A 26,787-nucleotide genomic window follows, 5' to 3' on the forward strand; every position below is an offset into this window, starting at 1 on the left:
AACTGGGCTATGGGATTTACAGGAAGAAAGAAAGTCTACTGAGGGGAATAAAGGCCACCTATTACCAGGTCAGGCTTGGGGGGGGGGGGTACAGAAGAAACAGCATCAGATGGGGATCGAATGTTTCCAAACCCATTAATTTTATTTCAGGTTCAGATTTTATTTTTAGAGAATCAAAGGCTTGCTGATTTGCTAACGAGACCTAAGGGAGAATCATTTAAAATTCTCTCCATACACAATTGCTCTAGATGGTCTCTATGACCCTTAGGGGCACCATAGTGCACAAAACACTGAGTCAGGTAGACTCAAATTCCTGAGTTCAATTCCAGCCTTAGACACTTACTGGCTGTATGACCCTGGGCAAGTCACTTCACTCTGCCTCAGTTTTTCTTTCTGTAAAATGAGCTAGAAAAGGAAATGGAAAACTACTCCAGCATCTCTGCCACAAAAGCCCCAAATGGAATCACAGAGTCAGACACGATTGAATAACAGATGAACCTTTCATTTTTAGGGTTTGTTATTGTTCAGTTGTATCCTAACTCTTGCTAACCTCATTTGGGGTTTTCTTGGCAGAGATATTGGAGTAGTTTACCATTTTCTTTTCCAGTTTATTTTACAGATGAGGAAACTGAGGCAGATAGGGTAAAGCATTACACAGCTAGTAAGTGTTTGAGGCTGGATTTGAATTTAGGAAAAGGAGTCTTCCTGATTCCAAGCTCAGTGCTTTATCAGCTGCACCTCCTAGCTGCTCCACTTCTAGGTCTATGATTCTATAAATGATGAAATTATAGTCTCTATTAGGAGTATTTAAATGTATTTGGATGGCCTTTAGTCACATCTTTGGAGCTAGAGGACTCTTTTTTGGAAGGGATGTTCCCTAATATCATCTTCAAATAATGTACTTACCAAGGTGTAGACATTTCCTATTGAAAGTATAAACTAGGGGGGCAGCTGGGTGGTGCAATGGATAGAGCCCCAGCCCTGAAGTCAGCAGGACCTGAGTTCAAATGTGACCTCAGACACTTATCACTTCCTGGCTGTGTGACCCTGGGCAAGTCACTTAATCCCAATTACCTTAGCAAAAAAAAAAAAAAAAAAATCTATATCTATATATGTATATCTATATCTATAGAAATAGATATAGATATAAACTAGGTGCAGACAAGCCCTGGATATCTCTAGTGATTTCAAAGCAGAGGCATATACTAGGTATGAACAGGTTCTTATTTAATTTGGAAGAAGTGAAGTATTTTTTGAGTCATTAAATGAAATTAGAAAGAAGACACACCAAATGTGTTGAAATTAGCCATATCTGTATTTCAAAGAAATTTAGGAAGAAAAGGAATACTGCGAGAAAGCGCCCCCTGAAGACTATGAGAAGGGAAGTGGAGGACAGGGAGGAATGAGACTCAAGGAGTATTAGTCGCCTCTCCCTAACACAGCCCTCTAATTGATCAGTTGTGAATTTTGGGCTCCCCGTTGGCAATGGCTTATGGTATTGTCTCTATTAGGACTGAGACACACTTAGGACAAACTAGACACAGCAAGGAAAGGATTGACTTTTAGGGGCCGAGTGGAGGGAGACTGACTCAGAAAGGCGGCTGCAAGAGGAACAGGGAAAAGGAATTCTAGTTACCAGAAATAATCCCAAAATTAGGTGTTCCCTAAATCTACTCCTCCTCTTCCTAATAATCTAGTACTTGGACTTTATGTCCCCTGGCCTGGGGGAAATGTTTTAAACCAAAGATTCTTACTTTAGCACCATGTATATAACTCTTTGTAAAAGCTAATTAATGTCAGTTGGTTAATTGATTTTGCAAAGCATGCTGGGTGGGGGCTTGTGAGCAATAATCTATAAAAAGCCAACTCCCTCAGGGTTATTGCTGGAACCCCGAGAGTGTCAGCTACAATTTGGAGACCTAAAGAAAGCTTTCATGGGGCTGGGCAGAACGAGCTCAGAAGGTCTACATTTCCATGACCTTATCACTGAAAGAGAACTGGAGTTCTTAAATCAATCAGTCTTAGTTTAAATGTTGAGACCAACACAGATCTCAAAGGCACCTGCTTTTCCTCCATTTCAAGGAAAGAGTTTGATGGATTCTCACTAAAAACTTGTCTCTCTCAAAATCATAAACAGAAAGGTACAGACATGTACCTGGTACAGGTACATGGTACACAGGGAGTGAGAGGTCGTGTAGTACAGTCCTGGGCTCAGATCCTCTGATGAGCAAGTCATTGGTAATCTTAATCTCAGGTATGTTACCTGTCGAATGGAGGTGAAAGCTGTAATATCTTCCTTTGAGGGAAGTTACACAAATGTTAGGTTTTTCTTTTTTCTTTAGAACAAATACTTCAGGGAATCCAATAGAATATAAAGCTTTTAAGGACAAGCATCCTCTCTCCTCTCCTTTCTTTCCTCTCCCTCCCTCTTTTTCTTTCTTCCTCCCTTCCTTCCCTTCCTTTCTTCCTTCCTTCCTCCTTTCCTTCTTCTTTTCTCTTTTCCTCCTTCCCTGCTTCCCTTGCTCCCTCTCTTTTTTCCTCCTCTCCCTCCTTCCTTCCTTCCCTTCCTCTCTCCTTCCCTTCTTATCTGGGGAAAGGTGACCACTGTCAAACATGAGGGAGTTGCAATCATACAAAATTTGTTTTGAGAAGGGGGGAGGCTCTCTCAATCACTTTAAGTGAGTATGAGATCATCTTCCTGGTCAAAACCAAAGGTGGAAAGCCAAACACAACACTAAATGGAAATGAAACTGATTGTAAACAGACTTAATCCTAGATATTTATCCTTTTAAAGCAGCCAGACAAACACTGGGGCATTTTTCAAGAAAGCTCTTAGGTTTCAAAGAGAGGCTTAGTTTCAGGACACACAATTTGTTTTTCCTTTCTCCCCTTTCTTTCCTCCTTTTTTCTTTCCTTTTCCTTATTTTCTTTTCTCTCTTTTTTCCTCCCTCTCTTTTCTTCCTGTCCCTCTCCTCCTTTCTTGAGACGGAGTCTCAAGTAAATAGGAAATACCAGATTGGGCCCATAATTTCACTAAAATAAGGAGCTTCCAGTGAGGAATCTCCCTTTTCCAATGAAGAACTATGGCAAGTCTGCATTTTCTAGCTTTAGACAATTGCCTGGTCATAGAGAGTGACTTGGCCAGGTTTGCAAAGCCAGGATGAATCAGAGGCCAGCCTTGAATGGAGGTCTTATTGAATATCCAGCTCTCTATCCGCTAGGCTGTCGCCCAAATTGGAGATATATTTGCAAAACAAAATAGTTCTGTTATAATGTTTGCTTTTGGAAAAAGTCAATTTGTTCCAATGACAATGACATATTAGGGTACAATTTGAGCATAATTTGCATTTCCCATTTGCTTATGAATGATTTTGTCCCCAAGAAAGTGAGTAATGGGCTGGGGGAGAGGGAAATTAATAACTGGAGAGCCTGGGGTAAAAAAAAATGTTGGAGGCAGCATCTGAGAAAGGCTTTGAAGAAACAAAGCAGTCCCTGCCCTCAGAGAACTTTTTTTTTTTTTAAAGGGAAAATAGCAACTGTATTATGTAACTATATTATTTGGGAAATATCAATTATTTAGAATTTATTACTCTGAGGCACAAGTCTGCTTTCTCTGACCTGAAATAACTAAAATATTTTGATTTCCTTTATGATTCAATCTTCTTGCATTCAAAATATTTGGAAATGTTTCCATCTAACTACAATTAAGAAGTAAAACAAGATTTCGTATAAAAGGAGAGTTTACTTTTTATAAAGGCAATATAACAAATGTATATTTGTTATACAAATGTAACTAAGGACTCTGGAAATCAAGAATGATCTCCTGTAGGAGAAAAGGGATCCCGCCTTGACTTGAAAGTAGCTAAAGATAGATTCAAGTACTTCAGTTTTCTTTCAGTGATAATGTCATGGAAATGTAGACCCTCTCCTGAGCTCATTCTACCAATTTAAGAATTCACAAGGGGAGAGTAATGTGAAATCAGGCTGGGAATCAGGGATCAGACTATGAAGTGCTTAAAATGCCAAACTAAACAGTTTGTATTTTACAATAATAACAATATCAATGACTAGTATTTATGTAGCCCTTTTTGATTTACAAAGTACATTAAAAATATAATTTTTTTTTGATTCTCGTAACAACTGTGAGAAATAGATGCAACTATTATCTCCACTTTGTCCAAGAGAGGTTATGTGACTTGACCAAATATAGTATAAAGTCAGGAAGTGTCTGAGGCCATATTTGAACTTGGAACTTCTATTTGGAGTTCTATTTATTGTGTCATCTAGATGGATTGTTTTTTTAATCCCTGGAAGACTTCAAACAAAGACTAGATATGTTATTGTGGGAATTCCTTTTCAAATATGATTTAAACTAGCTGGCCAATCAAGTCTCTCCCTACTCTGAAATTCTGGATCCTACTCTTAATTGTGTGACAAACTTTTAAAATTACCTACTTGTAAAAAAAAAATCAGTCATGGTTCTATTTAAACATGTTAGTGTTGCTAATAATATTGCTAATAATAACCACTGGCATTTATATAACATTTTAAAGTAAAACACTCCCACCCATTCTCTCATTCAATCCTCACAAGAGTCTGATGAGTTAAGCATTACATATATAATTATTCCCATTCTACAAATGGAGAAACTGAGGCTTCGGTAGTTACTGGTCATTCCCAATTCATAAATGCTCTGCCTATCGGCCAACAAGCATCAATTTAAGTCCTTAATATAGAGCCAGGCAAAGTGGATAGAGTCCTGGGCCGGAATCAGAAAGACCTGAGTTCAAATGTGGCCTGTGTGACCCTGGTCATGGCACTTAATCCAGTTTACCTCAAGTTTCCTCATCTGTAAAATGAGCTGGAGAAGGAAACGATAAACCACCTCAGTATTTTTGCCAAGAAAACTCCAAATGGGGTTGCAAAGAGTTGGACCCTCCTGAAAAATGACTCAATAACAAAAGAAATGTTATGAGAAATGTGGAAATATATTTAAAAGGATTACACATGTTTAGCCTATATTGGATTACTTGTTATCCAGGGCAGGGGGGAGGGAGGAGGGAAGGAGAAAAATCTGGAACACAAGGTTTTGCAAGGGTGGATGCTGAAAACTATCTTTGCATGTGTTTTGAAAAAGAAAAAAAAACTATTAAAAAATAAAACATATTTCTACACTTATCATTTTGCATGTATTTTGAAAAATGAAAAGCTATTGTTATTTTTTTAAAAAGAAATGATAATTGTTTTTGATGTCTTTACTATTTATTCTCTGAACAACAACATGGGGTCAGGCAAAGTACTAAGCATCAGAGACTAGAAAGAAAGGCAAAAACACATTTCCTATCCTCAAGGATAGGGAGGCAATATATGGGGAAATGGTACATCTAAATGACATGCAGTGTAAATGGAAGGTGATTATAGATTAGGAGTTTTTAACCTGGGGTCCATGAACTTGTCTTTTGTTTTTTAAAAACATTTTGATAACTGAATAAAAACTGATTTTCTTTGAAATCCTACATGGTACAATGAGTAGGGTACTGGACCTGGAGGCAGAAAGACTGGAATTTCAAATTGGCCTAAAAACATCTCCCAGCTGGATGACCCTGGGCATGACACTTAATCTCTACCTGCCTCAGTTTAGTCATCTGTAAAATAGGGAAAATAATAGCTTCAACCTCCTAGGGTTGTTGTGAGGATCAGACAAGATACTACTTACAAAGCATTTTGCCAACCGGAAACCTTCTCTCTCTACACCAGAGCTTCTTAAACTTTTTCCATTTGCAACTCCTTTTCACTTGGGAAATATTGTGTGATATAAAATAGGCATACAAATCAAATACTTATTGAAAATGAATCATGATTTCATGATCCCCTACACACACTAGTTACATGACCCATACATTTAAGAAGCTTTGCTCTATACTACTTCACTAGGTCATCTTAACTCTCATGGATTTAATGATCATCTTTTTGCAAATGATTCCCAAATCTACTTTTCCTTCCCCCGTCTTTCTGCTGTCCTCCAATCTCCCACCTCCAACTGCTTCTCAGACAGCTCAAGCTGGATGTTCAGTAGACATCCTATACTCAATGTGTCTAAATCCAAACTTATTATATTTCTCCCTAAACCCTCTTACCTCCTTATTACTGTAGAAGGCAACACCATCTTTCCAGTGGCTCAACGAGTCATACTGGACTCTCACCCCACCATGTCTTAATCTTTCGCCAGATTATGTCGATTTCATCTTTGCAATCTCCCATCAATATTATTCCTCTGACACCGGTTATCACTGATCTCTCACCTCACAAGTGATGATTTCACTAAAGCACAACTCCAATCATGTCACCCTCTCCCCCTCAATAAACTCCAGTTTTTCCTTTCACCTCCAGGAATAAATGCAAAATGCTCTGCTTAACATTCAGAGTCTTTCATAAGCCATCCCCTTCCTATCTTTCCACCTTATTCTTATACCTTATTCCCTCGATATTACCTATTCTTTGATCCAATGAGACTGACCTCCTGGAAGTTCCTCAAATAAGATCCTCTGTCTTTTCATTCTGGTCATTTTCTCTAGCTTTCCCTCATACCTGGAAGTATCTGCCTCCTCATCTCCTCCTACTGACGCCTTGGCTTCCTTTAAGTCCTAACTAAAATTCAATCTTTTATATGAAGCCTTTCACAGTCACTCAATTCTAATGCCTTACTTTTTTTAGATTATTTCCTGTTTATCTTGCATGTAGCTTGCTTTCTATATATTAGTTTACATGTTGTCTTCCCAGTTCAATTGAAAGCTCCTTGAGGACAGGAACTGTCTTTTGCCTCCTTTTATAACCCCAGTGCTCAGGCACATTGCCTAGAATATAGTAAACACCTAATAGATGTTTATTGAACAAGGATCTATAAGGATTCCAAAGGACTTATAATATAAAATCTACCTTCAGAGAAAGAGAGAACTGATGAACTCAATGCAGACTGATTTTTTTTTCACTTTTTTCATTTTTTTTTTTTTTGGCAACACAGCTATTGTAGAAATATGTCTTTCATAACTTCATATATATAATGGATATCATATTTCCTTCTTTAATGGATAGAGAAAGAGAGAATTTACAGCTGAAAATACATCTTTAAAATAATAAAAATGTTTGTTGATCAATTGAAATTCTAGAAATTATTATTACTATTGGTAATAATAATAATAATTCTATTTATGGATTTAAACACATGATTCCAAGAAGGGATCTATAGGCTTCACCAAAATGTCCTAAAATGTGTGATTTTATGACTTGACCAAGGTCTCATAGTTAGTGTCAGAGATGACATTCTAATTTAGGCCTTTCCTGATTCCAAGCCCCCTCTTTCCACTGTAGCCCAAAGCACCTCCAGGTGTGGAGGACAAGGGGGTACTTTGAATTCTCCTTGCCAAAATTGTTGGATTTCACTTTCTACACTTCTTAGTCTTGGTCCTTAGGACAAAATTCACACATTTTCCAAGTAGCCAGGGTCTCCTCCAAAAAGAGATCAAATCCACAGCCAATCTCATCCAATCCAACAAACATTTAATAAGTGCCTACTGTGTGCCCGGTGCTGGGCTAGGAACCAGATCCGAGAAGATTAAAAATGAGATAGTTCTTGCTGTCAAGAACAGCATGGGAACTCATGGGAACACTCAAACAGAGCGCTAAGGGAAGAGCAGGCTGCTCAGACAACTTCAAGAATGAACTGATAAACTCACTTCCAGTTGATCAATGATGGACAGAGGTAGCTACCTACACCCAGAGAAGGAACACTGGGAAACGAATGTAAATTGTTAGCACTACTGTCTATCTACCCAGGTTACTTATACCTTCGGAATCTAATACTTAATGTGCAACAAGAAAATGGTATTTACATACATATATTGTATCTGGGTTATACTGTAACACATGTAAAATGTATGGGATTGCCTGTCATCGGGGGGAGGGAGTAGAGGGAGGGGGGGAATAATTTGGAAAAATGAATACAAGGGATAATATTATTTAAAAAAAAGAATTACTCATGCATATGTACTGTGGAAAAAAAATTCTAAATAAAATTAAAAAAAAAAAAGAATGAATTGATAAGTTGTAAAAACTGGGGATGACAACCACAATGAAGCTCGTTGTCAATACTCCACACTATGGGAGTTCATTTTGGGTCAAGATGGTGATATTATTATTAATTATTGTTGCTGCTGCCGTTAATTATTTATGAATATGGTTGATGGTGTAATTATTATAATTAACTTAATGATAAATAATAGCTATAGATAATAATCATTTCAATGATTATCAATCATAGTATATATGTATATGTATATATAGATGTATGTATGTGTGCATACATGACCACATATATAAGCTGCTTGGCTTTGTGTCCCCTAAGTCTGCTATAGTGGCTTAAAAAGGGAGTCCTGGTAAATGTTTAACTGACTCTCTGGAGAAAAAAACACATAGGCAGGATGCCTTTTTGAGTTTAATCAGCATTAGGAATATTTTTTCCATTACTTTCTTAAGTCATGTCTAACTCTTTGTGACCCCCTTTGGGGTTTTCTTGGAAGAGATACAAGAGGGGTTGGTCATTTCCTTCTCCAGTTCATTTTACAGATAAGGAGACTGAGGAAGACAAGGTAAAGTAACCTGTCCAGAGTCACACAGCTAAGAAATGTCTGTTGCCAGATTTCAATTTGTCTTCCCGACACTAGGCTGGGCTGTCTAACACATTATAGTTATTTAGTTCACTTAACTACACTAAGTCTAGACAAACAATAAAAGAATAAATCAATGGGTTACTAGAATTGTTCCAAGTCAAGTCAACAAACTTTGTTATTCAGTGCCAGTCACCCAATTTGGCACTGGGGATACAAAGAAAGGCAAAATTCCTGGCTCCTGCCTTCAAGGCTCTCCTTCGGATGGGGGCAACTATATAAACAACAACATAATAAACAATATGCAGGGTAAGAAAATAAGTAGCTAGTGATAAAAAGACTAGCCCTAGACTCAGAAAACCTGAATTCAAATCCAGCCACAGACACCTCCTAGCTGAGTGACCCTGGACAAATGATCTCTGCTTGCCTCAGTTTCCTCATTTGTAAATTGGAGATAATGTTCATAATAATCTCAAGGATGTTGTGGGGCTCAAATAAAATACATTTCATTTCCCAATGCAATCTTAAATCTTACCGAAATGCTAGTTATTGTTAGAAACTCATATCCTGTATTCAATGACAAAAAGCAGATATGTTATTCACCTGTACAATAGTCTGCTTTGTATAGAAAATAATAAATATTGGGATAGTGATTTGTCCCTGCCATTTCTATCCAAACCCCATCCAAAAAAAAAAAAGAGAAGATAATAATAGTAATAACAATAATTATAGCAGGATACTGAATTGCCCAAAGAGCATCTGAATCCCTTTGAATAATTAATACTAATAGTAATAACAGCCAACTTCTATATAGTGCTTACTGTGTGTCAGGTACTATACAAGCCCTTTTCAAGGAACATTTCATTTGATCAAGATAAGAATGATTTTTCAGTATTAGTGATAGGAACAAATATTTATAGAGCATTATAATTTTTCCAAAGCACTTTACATAAATTATCTCTTTCAAGCCTAATGACAGAAGGAGGTGCTAATTAAATGCAAATTTGACAGAAGAGGGAACCAAAACCCAGAGAATAAGGAGGTCTGTCTCTCTTCTCCTTGGCCATATCCATAAGTGTAGAGACAGGCACAGGCTCTGAAAATGGCAGACTAAGCATTCATGAAGTTGGAGCCTTGATTTTCCAATACTGAAAATACTACATCTGTAGTCTGTTATCAATACTGAGCCAGCCAGATGTGAGTAAAGGAATCCTTTAAAGAGAAGATGGAATTACGCTTTGCAGAGCACAAGGGCAACCTCCATCCCTTGGCCCTAGATTCTTTGTGGAAATCAAATTGGTAAGCAGAGGGTTCCAAATCCCCTGAAATCTGGGAAAGCTCAGGATGGTGAGGGCAGGGAAGAAGAAGGGTGTGGTATCTACTGATAAAACGGGCAGGAAGGGAAGCACTGGGTAGATAGGTTAAATCGGAAACACAAGGACATTAGCCATTTCTCAAAACATTAACAAAGAAATTGCTTTCTGAACGAAAGCATACTGAGAGAGATTTTCTCCCAGGGGAAAAGGGCTGGCATTGTCTTAAACAATAATAATAATAATTATCATTACTCTTGAGTCCCATGTATTCCTTACAAAGGAATGTTGTTAGATTCAGTATTCTCCCTGGAGATTTACTGTCAATACCAAGAAGGCTGGGTGTAACTCTGTCTGTACCAAAACCCAATAAAAAATATCTTTTACAGGGGATAAATACAGGGTAAAGACACCCACGGAGCTAAGGCTGTGTATTTTGTGTACAACTCCATCTTGCTGTGGGGAATATACAATTTTCTCCAGTAATGCCTTAATTTCTTTTCTTCAACTGTGTGAAAATGCCTGGTTTTCTTTCTTTTGATTAACTACAAGGCTAGATGCCTGTCCATTTGTTAAAAGGCTCACTGGGCAAATAACACATCCCCAAATCTGCCCTACAGGGATAACCACATCCACACAGCTTCCCTCAGATGGGGAGCTTTTCATTTGAATAAAAAGACATCCTAGGAATCTCAAAAACAGGACAGAACCAAATGATTTTTTTTTCTCTAAAGCCCTTTGTTATTGGGAAGGTCTCATTAATAATATTGGGAGGAGGGAGATATTTCCCTCCAAAGTTTTGTCCTTTGTTAAAAATGATGCAGTATTTTCTACAGGTCTTAAAAAGAATGTTATACATAAAATATCCATCTAGTGAGTTCTCCATTGTACAAATATGCAGGATATTTTTATTTGCTTCTGGTTAGAAGCAAAATCTATTCCTAAACCCTTTGCCATCCCAATAGTGAGATTGTTTCTGATTCTTTGTCTTATAATCACAGTTGATTATAAAAGGGAAGGAAATGTTTACTAGTTAACTTCTGGTAAGAAAAGAAGAAAAAGATTTCAGAAAGCTTGTGTTTCTGCTAATTTTTGTATGAGATTTGTGTCTTTTTAGTTTTTTGAAAATAAAATGATGATTTTTTTTTAAACTGAAATGCTGAACCTTAAAAATATGATCTTTATTTATCACTACCCAATTCACTTACCAGGAGTCCAGTATTCTATGGTATCTTGAAAGATTTGTAATTCTACAATTATTGATGTAGATCACAATTCTTCCAAACCTTTCCATTTCATATAATCTTTGCTCATGTTTTCCCATAAGTCTTCCAAAGGGTTCAATTAAAATTATTTCCCTCTCAACCTAATGCCACAATAAAGGCATTAATCAATTCCCTCTCAACCTAATGCCACAATAAGGGCATTAATCAATTCCCTCTCAACCTAATGCCACAATAAGGGCATTAATCAATTCCCTCTCAACCTAATGCCACAATAAGGGCATTAATTAATTCCCTCTCAACCTAATGCCACAATAAAGGGGGAGAATAAGCATTTACAAAGTGCCTACTACATGCTGGGAACCATACTATTATTATCCCCTTTTACAATAAAGAAAACTGCCCCAAACAGAAGCAAGATGACTTGCCCAGGGTCACAAGGTTAACAAAAGTTTGAGGCTGGATTTGAATTCAGGTCCTTTTCACCTCAGGGCCATTTTTGCTATCCACTGTGCCGCCAGCTGGCTCAAAGGCAGACATGGCGTAAAGCTGTCAGCCCTGTTCTGGGACAACACCATTCTAAAGGGGTTCCACTGTAATTTCTTGAGGAGGATTATTTGTAATTAAAGTCACAGGAGTTCATAAAAATAAAATCGGGACTGACTTTTCAAGCTAGACAACCAAGGAGTCTCCAGACACTAAGAGCTGTCTATAAATGACAATCTGCTTCCTGGTTCAGATGCTTGGAGGTGGATTTACAGACAGGGAAACTGAGGCTCAGAAGGGGTGGGGGTGACTGCTGGTTAATGGCAGAGTAACAACCAGAACGCAGATCTCTAGAGTTCTCCATGGCACACAGTAGGTGCTTAATAACATTTACTGCTCGATTTTCTGCCATATTTCCCTCTATCTTCAAGCGTCATCCCCCATCCTTTAACACACCATTTTACACTGTGGGCTCACGACTCGAGGGCTGTAACCCCAGACCCTCGTTTTACCGGATGGACACTTTATCTTAAGGGCAGAGATGCGGTGACTTGACCAAGATCTCCCGAGTAACAGCAGGACAAAGGCAGGACCAGATCCCATTTCCTCTGACTTCCAGCAGTCTGTCCGCTGTTCCATGGAGACTGCTTCCAAGGGATTCCAGTCTCGGGGTTCACTGCAATACTGAACCCACTTGAGGGGCAGTCTGGGACAGACAAAGCGGGCGGACTGGGCCTGGATTCGAATCCTACTTGACATTTCTTTGCTGTGTGGTCATGGTCAAGGCGCCTGCTGGGACCCCCGTTTCCCGTCAGTGGGATCCCCATTTGGGGGTGGGGCTGGCAGGCCTCTGAGTCCCTCCGTCCCTGACTCCTGGAGGAAAGGGGCTGTTTCCTCTTTTCACCCCCCAGCGAGCCTCGGCCCACGCGGGGAAGGGGAGGGGCGGGCAGCAGGGATCGCCACCGCTAGGAAGTCCCGGCTACCCGCTGGCCCAGAGCGACACGCCCGGTCCCGGGAGCGTTAGAGTTAGGGCTGGAGAGGGGACCCGGGCTCTGGAGAGGACGGCGAGGGGGCGCGAGGTCAGAAGGGTGATAGAGGGGTCCTTCGCAGCCCGAGGCGGCAGGGACAAAGGCTGGGGCGCAGCCAGAGGGCACCCCCAGAACCAGCAGGCTGCCCCAGGGAGTGCAGGTGCCCCGCCCAGAGCTGGGGGGCTGGACAACCTCCCCCCTCCCCGCCCACCTGCCTGGCGCTTTACCTGAGTCCCTTCCCTCCCGTCCTCTCCCCTCCCTCCAGCTCCAGCGACCCCGCCCCTCGGGCCGCCGAGGGCGCCCAGGATCGGCCTTACCCTCCTGCACCCCGGGCAGCCGGGCCCGGTCAACGTGCAGCCCGCTCATGCTGGGCTGGGAGCTGTCCCCGCCGCCGCCGCCGCCGCCGCCGAGCGCTGCTCTCCCGGGCTCCAGCTCCCGCCGCCGCGCGCCTGCCCGCGCCTTCGTGCCCGGCCGCCCGCCCGAGAGGTGGGGAGGCGCAGCGAGCGAGCGAGCAGGCCGCGGAGGCTGCAGGGTCCGGGTCCGGCCCCGGCTCCGCCCGCCGAGCTGCTCCCCCGGGCCACAAAGAGGTTCCCACGCCCCGCCCTCTGCAGTGCTCCCCGGTGGTCCAGTAGCCGCGGGAGCTCGGGTCCTCCGGCCGTGCCCCCTCTCTGCTGAGACCCCACTCCCGCCCCCCCACCCTCCCCGCAGAACAACCCGGGGGCCAGCCCCCCTAGACTCCCCTGGGCTCCCAACGTTTGGCCGCACCCCCTTCCCCCCCACCCCTGGTGCACGGGTGGCTGCCGAGGATTTTCCTCCCGAAGTGGGGACTTCCAAAGGCTTGGGCCCCGGGGTTTGCTAGCCCGAGATCCCCCCTTCCGCGGCTCCCCAGGCCCGTGGGGACTTCCCACCCGACAGAGAGAAAACGCAATTTGTGTTGACAAACAATACACCCAATCTGGTGTTTCTGGGCTGCTGCTTTGTTGGGGGGTGGGGTGGAGAGAAGGCCGAGAAATAAGGAAAAAAGGGTGGGGAAGGGGGGGATGAGTGGGGAAAGGATCACGATTGTCACTTCATTTTCTAGAAAACTTTTAAAATACAGCGCTTAACAAAAAAAAAAAAAAAAGATTCCTCCCAACCTCCACCCACCAAGCGGTCTTCCGACTAGATTCCCCAATTTTTTCGGTCTTTTTTGGTTTCACTTATGTCTTCATGACCCAGTTGGGGTTTTCTTGGCAAACATGCTGGTGTGATTTGTCATTTCCTTCTCCAGCTCGTTTTACAGATGGGGAAACTGAGGCAAACAGTGAAGTGACTTGGCCAAGGTCACACAGCTAGAAAGTGTCTAAGGACACGTCTCAGGTCTTCCAGACACCCCTAAGGAAGTCCACCCTCTTTATCATTTTATCAGTGAGGAAACTAAACCAAAAGGAGTGGTGTTTTTTTGCCCCTTAGTCCTGATTAAAAAAAAAAAAATCTGAAAAGATGAAAAGTGAGGAAATGTTTGTCATCCTGAAAATGAAATCTTTGATTTCTTTTAAACAAATAAAGCCTAGGCAATCACAAGCCCTCAGCTGTTCCTCAAATCCTCAGGCTTGTAAAACTTTCATGTCAAATAGTAAGCTCCTCATAGTAGTTACCTTTAATTTGTTTCAGTCCAAAGAATTGGGAACCCTTTGATTCACTCATTCAGACACGTGTAGATCTGGTTTTACATAAGGCTGCAGAGTCAAAATTAAATTATTTTTACTGATCTTTGCAGTGGGAACATTATTTACTGGTTTAAAAAAAAAACCATAGAGATAAAAAAAAATGTAGACTGTTTATAGGTGGTGGCTAATACAAAAATTAATCTGCAAAGCCAGATTTACTTTCACATGAGCCAAAAAATTAAAAATAATCTGTCGATAAATATTTATTAAATGATTACTCTGTGCCAGGCACTATGCTAAGTACTGAAGATATAAAGAAGGAAAAAAGATAGTTGCTGTTCTTAAGGAGCTCATGGGGGAGACTATAGGCAAACAGCTATGTAAAAAAGCAAGCTGTATATAAGATAAGTTGGATATATGAATATAATTGGAATAATGCTATGCTATAAAAAATGATGAATAGGCAATCTGCAAAATCTGCAAAGACTTACTTCCATGAACAGATACAGAGTGAAGTGAGCAGAACCAGGAGAACATTGTACACAGTAACAGCAACATTGTATGATCATCAACTATGATAGACTTGGCTCTTCTCAGCAATACAGTGATCTAAAGTAATTCTAAAAGGCTCATGATGTGGAAAATGCCATCCATGTCCAGAGAAAGAACTATGGAGTCTGAATGCAGATTAAAATATACTGTTTTCACCTTTCCCCCCCCTTTCTCATGGTTTTTCCCTTTTGTTCTGATTCTTCTTTCACAACATGATTAATGTGGAAATACATGTTTAATATGATTGTACATGTATAATCTGTATCAGATTGCTTGCTGCCTTGGGAAGGGGCAGGAGGAGAGGAAGAAAATTTGGAACTCAAAACATATAAAAGTGAATGGTGAAAATTATGTTTACATGTAATTGGGAAAAATTTTAAAAAACTATTAAATGTGGGGTGGGGAGAAATTGGGGGGGAAAAGATAAATTGAAGAAAATCCATTGAGAGACAGAAGGAAAATTAAAAGGAAATTAGGAAAGGTTTCCTGTAAGAGGTGGGATATTTAGCTAGAACTTGAAGAAAACCAGAGCATCCAAGAGAGGAAGATGAGAAGGAAGAGAATTCCAGGCATGGAGGACAGCCAGAGAGAATTCCCAGAGTCAGATTGGGGTGAGGAGCATTGAGGAGGCTGGACAGAAGGCTGAAATACTGGAGGAGGGCAGGTTATAGAGGACTTTGAATCCAAACAAAGGGTTTTATTTTTTACCCTAGAGTTGATAGGGAGTCACTAACGTTTATTAAGTAGGATAGGGAATAATAAGCTGAGGGGAGGATGGACTGAAGTGGGAAAGAAAGACTTGTGGCACCCAGACCAACCAGCAGACTAGTTTAATAATAATCCTGGCTTGAGGTGATAAGGGCTCATACCAGAGGTTTGGCTGTGTCAGAGAAGAGAAGGGAGTATACTTGTGAGATGTTAGAAAGGCTATGACAACAGTGTGGGCAGCACTTGCATCTGAGTTCAAATCCTGCCTCAGATGCTTATTCATTTTATGACCCTGCCCAAGTCACTTAAATCTCTCAGTTGTATGATGGAGAAAACAGTTGTTGTGAGCATAATGTTTATAAAGCACCTGGTGTTATATAAGTGCTATCTTATTCTTATTATGTAATAATATAATAATTAATTATTACTAATTATATGGGGAGAGAGGAAAAGAAGAAAAGGAATTAAAATTGATTCAATACTACATTCTAAAAATATATTCTATTAGGGTATAGGATATATTTGTAGATAGGTCAATATGAGAATTTATAGTGGTCAGAGAATGTACAATGAAGGAAGTGGTCTTGGAGCTGAGCCTTGAGACTAACAGGAGGTTCTAAGGAGAGGAAGGAAGAGTACCTGGGGGCTAAATATCGTGTCAATTTGACTGGAGTATAGATTGAGATTATGAAGAAATTTATTCCGTAATAAATCTGGAGCTAGATTATGAAGGACTTGCATTTCCTTCTAAAAGCATGGATTCTTCTTGAGCAGGAGAGTAGCAGGGGCAGATCTGCGGCTTAACAGTAGCAAATACCAGACTGAAATCCTCTCCCATGTTGCCTATATCCTATTAATTAAAATCATTTTGTCTTTAATTTTGATCATTTTGGTTTAAACCCTGAAGTCCCTTAGAAGTCACCAAGTCCAACTGGATGAGCAAACCCCAGGTTGCAGGACTAGATAATACATTAATTAGTAGATCATGGTCATACTAAACTTGGATTCCAGAAATGCTTTTAACAAAGTGACTCATGCAATCTTTTGGGACAAGATGAGATGTGAGTGAGAGGATAATACTACCATAACATGGACTATACTGGCCCTCATTGCGTGAAGATCAAGTTTGTTACATTCCCCCCCACCCCTAAAGGTTTTCCAGTACCTGTTACAGAGTCTGGGGATGTCAAGGCTCTTTGTAAATGGCTCCAGCTCCTACTGATGGTGTTTCTTCAAATGTCGGGGTGATCTCCTGTTCCATTTAGCCGAAAACAGCTGATTAATTTTTACAAAAGGATATTTGCAAGCTCCTCGGTGACACAATGGATAGAGTGCTAGTCCTAGAGTCAGGAGGATCTGAGTTCAGAGTTAGCCTCAGATACTTACTGGATGTGTGACCCTGGGCAAGTCACTTAACCCTGATTGCCTTAAAAAAAAAGTTATATCACCATATATAACTACAATTTATAATATGAATATATATATATTCATATGTATATCACAAGTATACAGACTTATTCCCCAAATATGGGATATTTAATCCCTACCTCTTCTACCTCTAACCCACCTTGGTCTCTAGAGAAGGGAAGGGAATTAGGTTCCTTAGCACAGTTCCAAACCCTACCTCTGGTTCTTAGCGAAACCCCCAATGGGCTGACTGGCTGCAACATGTTTCATATGATTTTTCAGGGTCAAATAGCTTGTAGTGTTTGAAAATGGATTTGAACTCCCAGTTTTCCTGATTCCAGACCCAATGTTATTTCTATTGTATCACCTAGTTTTCCTATTAACTGTGATTAGAAAGGATCACATATACTTTTCATCTGTATGTAGTATTTTTACAAAAACTGACCATAGATTATGTACATAAAGATCTTATCAAAAAGTTTAAAGCAGAAACTTAAACATATAATTTATGGACTGCAATGCAATAAAAATATTTTAATAAAGACCTCTTGATTAAAGAATTAAAAACTAATTAGAAGCTATACAATATAATTCTAAATAATTGAAAAGTCAAAGAACAAATTATAAAAAATTAAAAATTTCATTAAAGAAAAGGACAATAATGAGATAATATAACATAACTTATGGGATATAGCTAATGCAATTCTTTGGGGGAAATTTTCTCTCTAAACTCTTTCATCAAGAAATGAGGGGGGAAACTAGTGAATTGGGTATATAACTAAAAAGCTTGAATTGTAACAAATAAAAACTCAACTAAACAAAAAAGTAGAAATTCTAAAATTAAAGAAGAGAGTAATAAAATTAAAAAGGAAAAAAACCTTCAAAATAATAAATAAATCTAAGACCTAAGTTTTTGTTTTTGTTTTTTGCTTTTTGTTTTTTTGGAGAGGAGAGAACTAGTAATACAGATAAATAGACTAATCTAATTTTTTTTTCAAAATAGAGGAAGACCAAATTCTATAGACATTTCTTATAGCATAATAGCATTTTATCTTAATCATATGCTATGATTTGTTCAGTCATTCCTCAATTGATGTGCATTTCCTCAATTTCCAATTCTTTGCCATTAAAGGACTTGCTATAAATAGTCTCCCTGCGCCTTTTTAAAATCTCTTTAGGATACTGACCTGGTGGTGGTATTGCTATATAAAAGGGTATGTATATATGATTTTATACTCTTTTGGTCATAGTTCCAAATTGCTTTCCAGAATGATTGGATCAAATAGTAGGAACAGATAGATTTCCAAGTGAATTCTATCAAGCATTTAATAAGCACAATTCCAATATTATACAAACTGTAATATAGCAAAGGAAAGCAGCATTCCAATTCTTTCTGTGAGCTAAATATGATCTTTATATCTAAACAAGAGAATCAAATCAGAGGAGGAAAAATTTAGAACAATATTATCATATAATTCCTGGCTTTGTCTTGATAGGTAGACTCCCAAATATCTTATAGTATCTACAGTTATCTGAAATGGTATTTCTCTTTCTATCTCTTGTTACTGGGCTTTGTTGGTAACATAAAGAAATGCCAGTGGTTTAAGTGGGTTTATTTCATATCCTGCAACTTGACTAAAGTTGTTAATTGTTTCTAGTGGTTTTTAATAGATTCTTTAGGATTCTTTAAGTATATCACCTGCAAAGAGTGATAGTTTTGTTTCTTCATTACCTACTCTAATACCTTCAATTCTTTTTCTTCTCTTTTTTGCTAAAGCTAACATTTCTGGTACAATATTGAACAGTGGTAATAATGGTCAACCTTGTTTCATCCCTGATTTTATTGGGAATGCTGCTAGCTTATCCTCATTATATATAATGCTTGTTGATGTTAGTTAGATGACACATCATTTTAAGTAAATGCTCTCTAATTTTTCCTATGCTCTCTAATGTTTTTAATAGGAATGGGTGTTTTATTTTTAAAAATATTTTTCCTGCATCCATTGAGATAATCATATGATTTCTCTTAATTTGGTTACTGATATAGTAAATTATCAATGGTCAAATTGATAATTTTCCTGATATTGAACTAACCATGCATTCCTAGTATAGATTCCACTTGGTCACAGTGTATTATCCTGGTGCTAAGTTGCTAGAAAAATATTCACAATGCACATCGATGCAATCATTTTAAGTAAAATATTTAACATATAGGCTGCAACAGTCTGGAAAAATTACACTTTATGACCAAGTTGTCTTTGTACCCAAAATGTTGGGTTTTTTTCCTAAAAAAGGAAGATTTAAAAATATAAACATATAATATTGTAGAAATATATTTATACATAAATATATATCATATAAATAAATATGAGAAATCATATACATGAAAATATCTATAAAATCACATATGTATAAATATAATGAAGACCATATAATTACATCAAAAGATGCTGGAAAAGTTGGGGTGGTTTTTTTTTTTGTTGTTTTTTTTACAAAATCCAACAACCATTCCTGTTAAGTCAATAAGCATTTATAAAATGTCAACTGGGGATACTAAGAAAAGTTTTGTCTTTTTTTAAGTTCCCGTTCTCAAGGAGCTCAATCTAATGGCAATATATGAACAACTATGTACAAATAAGATGTGTGCAGGATAAATTGGAGTTAATCCATAAAGAGAAGGCACTAAAATTAAAGAAAACTGAAAAAGCTTCCTGTAGAAGATAAAATTTTGGCTGAGACTTTTACCAAGGAAACCAGAAGGGAATTCCAGATCACAAAGGGTCAATCCCCCAAATTAATTAAGACAATCAATAATTTCAGTGAAATTGCAGGATATAAAATAAGTCTACTAAATCACCAATATTCCTCTATGTTACCAACAAAATCCAGCAGGAAGAGCTAGAAAGAGAAAATGACCACAAGAGATATAAAATACTTTGTTATGTTATCTACCAAGATACATCAAGGAATTATATGTAGCCAATTATAAAGCACTCCTTGCAGAAATAAAGACAAACCTAAATAATTGGAGAAATAATAGTGGTTCCTGGATACATCAAGCCAATTTGATAAAAATGACAATACTGCCTATTTATTTATTCACTGCCCAACCAAACAACTGAAGGAATATCTTATGGAACTAGAAAAAAAAATCATATGGAGGAACAAATGGCCAAGAATCTGAAGCGTAATAATGGAAAAAGTGGCAAGGATCAATACCAGAACTCAAACTATACCACTAAATAGCAATTACTAAAAAGTTTTGATTAAAAAATAGAGTGGTCCATCAGTCAGAGATCATCCAGTCTCTTCCCATTTTCTTTAGCCAATTTTACCCTATTATCCCATCTCTCTCTAATCGTGTTTCTTCATATTTACTGATTCCTTCCCATTATCTTCAGATATAATCAAGTCTCCCCTATTCTTAAAGAACCAGTCTACTTTTGTCTTCTCTATCTTGGCCAAACTCCTTGAAAAAAAAAACAAAACAATCTATCCACACTCATTTGTTCCACTTTTTCTCCTTTATTGTTTTTACAGCTCCCAGTGATCTGGTTTCTGGCTTCACCTTTCTACTGATACAGTTCTTTCCAAAGATTCCAAAAATCCCCTGATTTGGTGAATTAAATAGCCTCTTATCAATCCTCATTCTTCTGACTGCTGACCACCCTCTTCCTTACTACTCTTTGCTTTTAGGGTTTTTGTGACACTGCTTTCTCCTGCTTCTCCTATCTGTCTGACCACTCCTTTGCTCATTTATCATCCCATTACCTGTATGTGTACCCAAAGTTATGTCCCTGAGCCCACTTCTTTCTTGATATTCTCCAACTTGGACCTTATCACTTCCTATGGGCTCCATTACTATCTCTATGCTGAGGTTTCACATATACTATGAATGCAACTGAACCCCTAAGTCTGGGTTCTAGGACTTTCCCCTCATTGGAGATCAACATTTTGAGCCTTCATAAGGGGACTGTTAGAGTTGGTAGAGTGGGAGAGAGGTTTTTCCAGTTTCTTCATACTTCTTCTGAACTTCCTTACTACTACTAAAGTCCCATCATCCTTTTAGCCACCAGGTTAACAACCTCAGAGTCATCCTTGATTTCTCCCTCTCATTCACCTTCCATATCCATTGATTTGCCAAATCTTGCCATTTTCTACCTACTGCACCCCTCAGGCTGTATGAAGACAAAAGCATAACTGTTCTTGGTCTAAAGGGAGTCACATTCGAATAATATACAGATGTCACATAGAATGTTGTGTGGAGTGTTCTGGCAGCACTAACAACCTGTGCCGTGAAGGCTCATGGAGCTCTTTTTAAGGTTGTTCATCTACTTTCGGCTCCCCAAAAATGGAGCCTTTTTGGCTTTAAAAAGTCAGATTTTTCTACAGAGGTCTGTGGATATCCATAGGTGGCTTTTCCTGAACTTGGAAGAATCATTTTTCTAACACATCCTATTTACATCTCTGCCATCTGGAGGTCATTTCGGTTAAGAAGACTGATCTGTGAAAGAAATGACGACCAGAGTTTGGATCTCATTCTTGCCAAGATGAGTCACACATAGAAGGAATGATGACGAGGGTGAGGGGGCGAGAAGGGTGAGCTATTGACATCTAAATAATTAATTGATTTGATTCATCAGGAATGGCTTTGAAGGAGATTTGAAGAGTTGACTTCATCTGAGTGATTAAAAGTGGGGGCTCAATGACTTCTGCCATCTTTCAGCTGGGAAGGAGAAGCTGTAACAGCCTCATGAGCTTTGGCTATTAGCCTTAGCACCTTAGAATCTCCTAGTAAGAGAGGTCACAGAATTGTGGACCATGAAGAGGCTATCTTGTCTAAGGTCCTAAAGTTAGAGGGAAGGTGAGTCCCATTGGAGCCTGAACAGTAGAAAGTGCCAGTTAAGATTTGAACCCAGGGGGCAGCTAGGTGGCAGAGTGAATAGAGCACCAGCCTTGAATTCAGGAGGACCCGAGTTCAAATCTGGTCTCAGACACTTAACACTTCCTAGCTGTGTGACCCTAGGCAAGTCACTTAACCCCAGCCTCAGAAAGAAGGGGAAAAAAAAAAAAGATTTGAACCCAGGACCCAATTTGACTCAAAGTTACTGCTCTTTCTCCTATACTATGGGGCCTTCAAGCCTCTCACCTTCCAGAAGAAAAAGCCTAGGTCCATAAAGGGAAGGTAACCTGCCCGACTCATAAGTAATAGACTCAAAATTCAACCATAATTTCTCTGATTTCAAGTCACTTTTTCTCACACTGTGTAAATAAACTTAAAAGGAGATTGGCCAGAGTGACCGTGGCTAAATGTAAGCTACTTGAGGGCAGGGGAAGTTTCATTTTTTTCTTTGCATCTTCTGCTTCAGAGGCTGATCAAATCTCAGTTTCTTTGTCTGTAAAATGAGTATAACAGTACCTACCTCAGAAGATTGTAAGGATAAAATGAGATAATATAAGTAAAGAACTTTGCAAACCTGAAAACAATGTGCACATATCCATAATATATAATTTTATAAATAAAAATATATAATGATAGTTTACATATTTTTATTTATTTTTAATAAAGCTTTTTATTTTTAAAACTCATGCATAGATAGTTTTCAGCATTCACCCTTGCAAAATTTTTTCTCCCTCCCTTCTCCCCATCCCCTCCTACATGGAAAGTAACCCAATTTATGTTAAATATTTACAATTCTTCTATACATAGTTCCACAACTATGATGCTGCACAAGAAAAATCAGATGAAAAAGGAAAAGAAATGAGAAAGAAAACAAAATGCAAGCAAACAACAACAACAAAAAGCGAAAATATTATGTTGTGATTCACACTAAGTCCCCACAGAGCTTTCTCTGGATGTAGATGGCTCTTTTCATCACAAGACCATTGGAACTTGGATGAATCACATCGTGTTAACATATTTTAATATGTGCAAATACACATATTTGTATAAATGCATATATATACATATATGAACTATGTTAACTATCATTATTATTAATTAATTATTAAATAATAATTTATTCATCATGAAGGGCCAACAATAATACAACTGGTATATAGTAGGCTCTTAAGAAATATTTGTTGAGGGGCAGCTAGGTGGCATAATGGATAGCACACCAGCCCTGAAGTTAGAAGGATCTGAGTTCACATTTGGCTTCAGACACTTAACAGTTCCTAGCTGTGTGACCTTTGGCAAGTCACTTAACCCCAAATTGCCTAAACAAACAAACAAACAAAAAAACGTTGTTGATTATCAATTAATTGATTGTTAATTATTACTCTTAACGCCCCAAACAAAGCTGAAGACTGTCTAATTCTCATGTTCAATATTAGCCCTGAAGGGCAGAGAAGGAAATGCAAGTGGGAGACTATGGGTACAGAATACTGCATACCTTATCCTCCTGTGGTCATTATGCTAAACTGATTTTGTTTAACTTTCTTTGTAAGAAGTGAAGGCTCAGTTGGGTGGTGGCAAAGGGCTGGTTAAGTTCAGAAATGATTATGAGGTAACAACAGGCGGTCAGAAAGCACTTATTAAGTATTTACTATTCACTGGAAATAAAAAGAAAGGCAAAAATATGACAGGGAGTCGTCATCCTAAGGGGGCAGAAAGCATTCATGCAAATATCTCTCCCTCTCTCTCTCTCTGTCTGTCTCTCTCTCTGTGTCTCTGTCTCTGTCTCTGTCTCTCTGTCTCTGTCTCTCTCTCTGTCTCTCTCTCTCTCTCTCTGTCTGTCTCTCTCTCTGTCTCTGTCTCTCTCTCTGTCTCTGTCTCTCTGTCTCTGTCTCTCTCTCTCTCTCTCTCTAAATATATATATATATATATCACTATGGTTATATACATATAAGAGATAGGCAGTATACTTAAAAGGTATTGCCTCTGGTTTTGAAGATCATTGAGACCACCAGTGATGTCTTGACTTATGTATGAATTGGATTTAAGAGAGGGAGAATAGCACAAAGTCATCAGCATCGCTCTCTCTTCCAGAGCCATGATAGTCAGGGACAAAATCATGGTCAGGGTGACTGGCCATGGCCCAAGAAGCAATGGATGCCCTTGGCACTTTCAGTGTTTGACCAAGCCCTAAGACCTCCACAGGACCTCCTTCAGCCACTTTCCTGGCCATCAGAACAAATTGTTTTCATCCCCCTGTTCTACCAGGGAAGTCTTCACATCCCGGACTCATTGACAGGTCTGAGGACCCCTTGGTTACCCTCTATGTGGCTTAATCTGTCTGCTGCTACTAGGCTGGGACCACAGCTCATGCGACAGCTTCTTGGAGTCACAGGAAGAGAGTTGATTGACAGGTGGACACCAAAGGTGAAGGAGCAGCCCTGAAAAGCCTCTAAAGCCTCTTGACTTAGGTCCCAATGTCTTTAACCTGGCCAAAGTTGGCCTCTGATATATCCTTTCATGATCCTCCCTTTCAAAGGTCTCAGCAACACTCTGCAATTATAAGTTATAGAAAAGGTGTTGACTTGAATTAGTAGAGGGAATTTCTTTATCTGGGAGTTCCCTATACCAGGAAAATCATAGGTACAGTCCCTAATCCTATCCTATTTACTTTTACATAGTATCATATAGTTATATAGCACATTAAAGGCGTTATTTCTGCTACATACTACCTGTGTGACTCTGGGTGGGTCACGCCACCTTTTAAGGCACTGGACAACTCCCCCAAATTATAAGTTGTCGAGAATATAAGTAGAAGGAATTTCTTACCTTGAAATTTCTTATAGCAATGAAATCCTTGTGAACAGAATTTTACCTTAACCCTTGCTTATGTTCTTGACATTGCAAATGCAAAACACTCTCAATTAGTACAGGTATAGTACATATGGTAATCTTTATGACAAGATTTAGGATTTTAGTATGTCTAAGGGGACTGTAATATTTTCTCTTTCTTTCCTTCCTTTCTTTCTTTCTTTCTTTCTTTCTTTCTTTCTTTCTTTCTTTCTTTCTTTCTTTCTTTCTTTCTTTCTTTCTTTCTTTCTTTCTTTCTTTCTTTCTTTCTTTCTTTCTTTCTTTCTTTCTTTCTTTCTTTCTTTCTTTCTTTCTTTCTTTCTTTCTTTCTTCCTCTCTCTTTCTCTTTCTCTCTCTCTCTCTCTCTCTCTCTCTCTCTCTCTCTCTCTCTCTCTCTCTCTCTCTCTCTCTCTCTCCCCCTCTCCCTCCCCCCCTCTTTCTTTCTTTCTTTCCTTTCTCTTTTGTACACATCTCATACCTCTCTGGTTAATACACATACCCTTCTATACTCCTCCTTTTTATTTGTTTATAGATTTTAAAGGAATACTTCTTGGTATATATGTATTGTTCCCTCTTTAACCTATTCCCAATGTGAGTAGGATTTCAGAACTACTAGCCCTCCTCCCTGATCTAACTCCTCTGTGTCAGTTGTTGCTCTCACATCTCATTCATATAGCACAATTACTGTTTTTATGTATCCCATCTTGTCCATAATGAGTCATCTCTTAAATAATGAAAGTTAGTGAAGACAAAAAGCATGACAACTTGTTTTCTTGTTTTTTTTTCATCAGTGAATTCTCTCTGAGTGGAAGAGAAATGAGTATGACATAAAGACAAAAGCACCAAAAATAAAAATTTTTAGACATGAAACATGAATCAAAAAGGACCTTGGGTAAACTCTTTGGAATCTCAAGGAGTATACCATTCTGGATAGACAAGTTTCTTAAACAGCTGAAGGTTTATCTTATTTTGTAAACTGTATTATCTACTTCCTGCCTAAATGTGTAAAATGCTTTGCAAACCCTAAAAAGCACTATGTAAATATTAGTTGTGTCTAAATAAAATGTCATATATAAGTAAAGATTATTGTTTTTACCCTTTCCCTACACGGTTTTGCTTTTTAGAGTCATATCATATTCAACTTTATCCTTTTGGACTACCCAGTTACTAATAACAGTCAGATATATGGTTTACATTTCCAAGTATAAACCATAAAGAGTTTATCCTTATTGAGTCTGTTGAAATTAATCTTTGATGTTTATTCTGTTTTGTTTTGTTTGTTTTTGTTTTTGTTTTTTGAGGCTATTGGGGGTAAGTGATTTGCCCAAGTCACACAGCTAGTAAGTGTTAAGTATCTGAGGCCACAGTTCTAACCAGTGAGACATCTAGCTGCTCCTGATGCAAATATGTCAAATTTTCTATTGCATTCATGTTTGTTTGTGACAAATCTTGAAAATCTGAGAGTTCATTGAATGTCCATTTTTCATTCAATATTATAACTGGATATAATACACAAACATATAAAACACAATCCTAGTTCTTTTGATTGTGGACATATTTTATTTCAGGATCTGTGGTCTTTTATTGTAGTTGCTGATAAGTCTTGTGCAATTCTAATTGTAGCTCCAGTTTATTTGAATATTGTTGTTGTATATACAATTTTCTCTTTGATCTGGGGTTTTTAAATTTTCCTGAAAGTTCATATAAGTTTTCTTTGTAGGATCTCTTTCAGGTGGTGATTTTTTTTTTTTTTTTCTATTTCTACTTTCTCATCTTGTGCTATCACTAAAGGGCAATTTTCTTTAATTATTTCTTATATCATTGTGTCAAAGTCCTTTTGTTTTGGTCATAACTTTGAGGCAGTCTAATTATTCTTATGTTTTCTCTTTTTGTCCTATTCTCCAGATCTGCTGTTTTTTTAATGACATCTCACAATTTCTTCTATTATTTCATTCTTTATATTTTGTTTTATTATTTCTTGGTCTCTTATAACTTCACTGACTTCCCCTTG

General features: G+C 38.5%; 1 protein-coding gene across 1 annotated transcript in view; it reads right to left on the bottom strand.

Moving 5' to 3' along the window:
• The window catches only part of LOC141564192 (coiled-coil domain-containing protein 50-like), a 51,840-nt gene extending 38,477 nt beyond the window's left edge, over nucleotides 1–13,363 (bottom strand). The window contains exon 1 of the mRNA XM_074306355.1: nucleotides 13,031–13,363. Coding sequence (XP_074162456.1) covers nucleotides 13,031–13,079 — 49 coding nt within the window. The 5' untranslated portion in view covers nucleotides 13,080–13,363. The remainder of the gene's footprint in view (nucleotides 1–13,030) is intronic.
• Between the last annotated feature and the right edge of the window lie 13,424 nt (nucleotides 13,364–26,787).

Source organism: Sminthopsis crassicaudata, chromosome 3 (assembly GCF_048593235.1).
Source record: "Sminthopsis crassicaudata isolate SCR6 chromosome 3, ASM4859323v1, whole genome shotgun sequence".
NCBI classification, from domain to species: domain Eukaryota; kingdom Metazoa; phylum Chordata; class Mammalia; order Dasyuromorphia; family Dasyuridae; genus Sminthopsis; species Sminthopsis crassicaudata.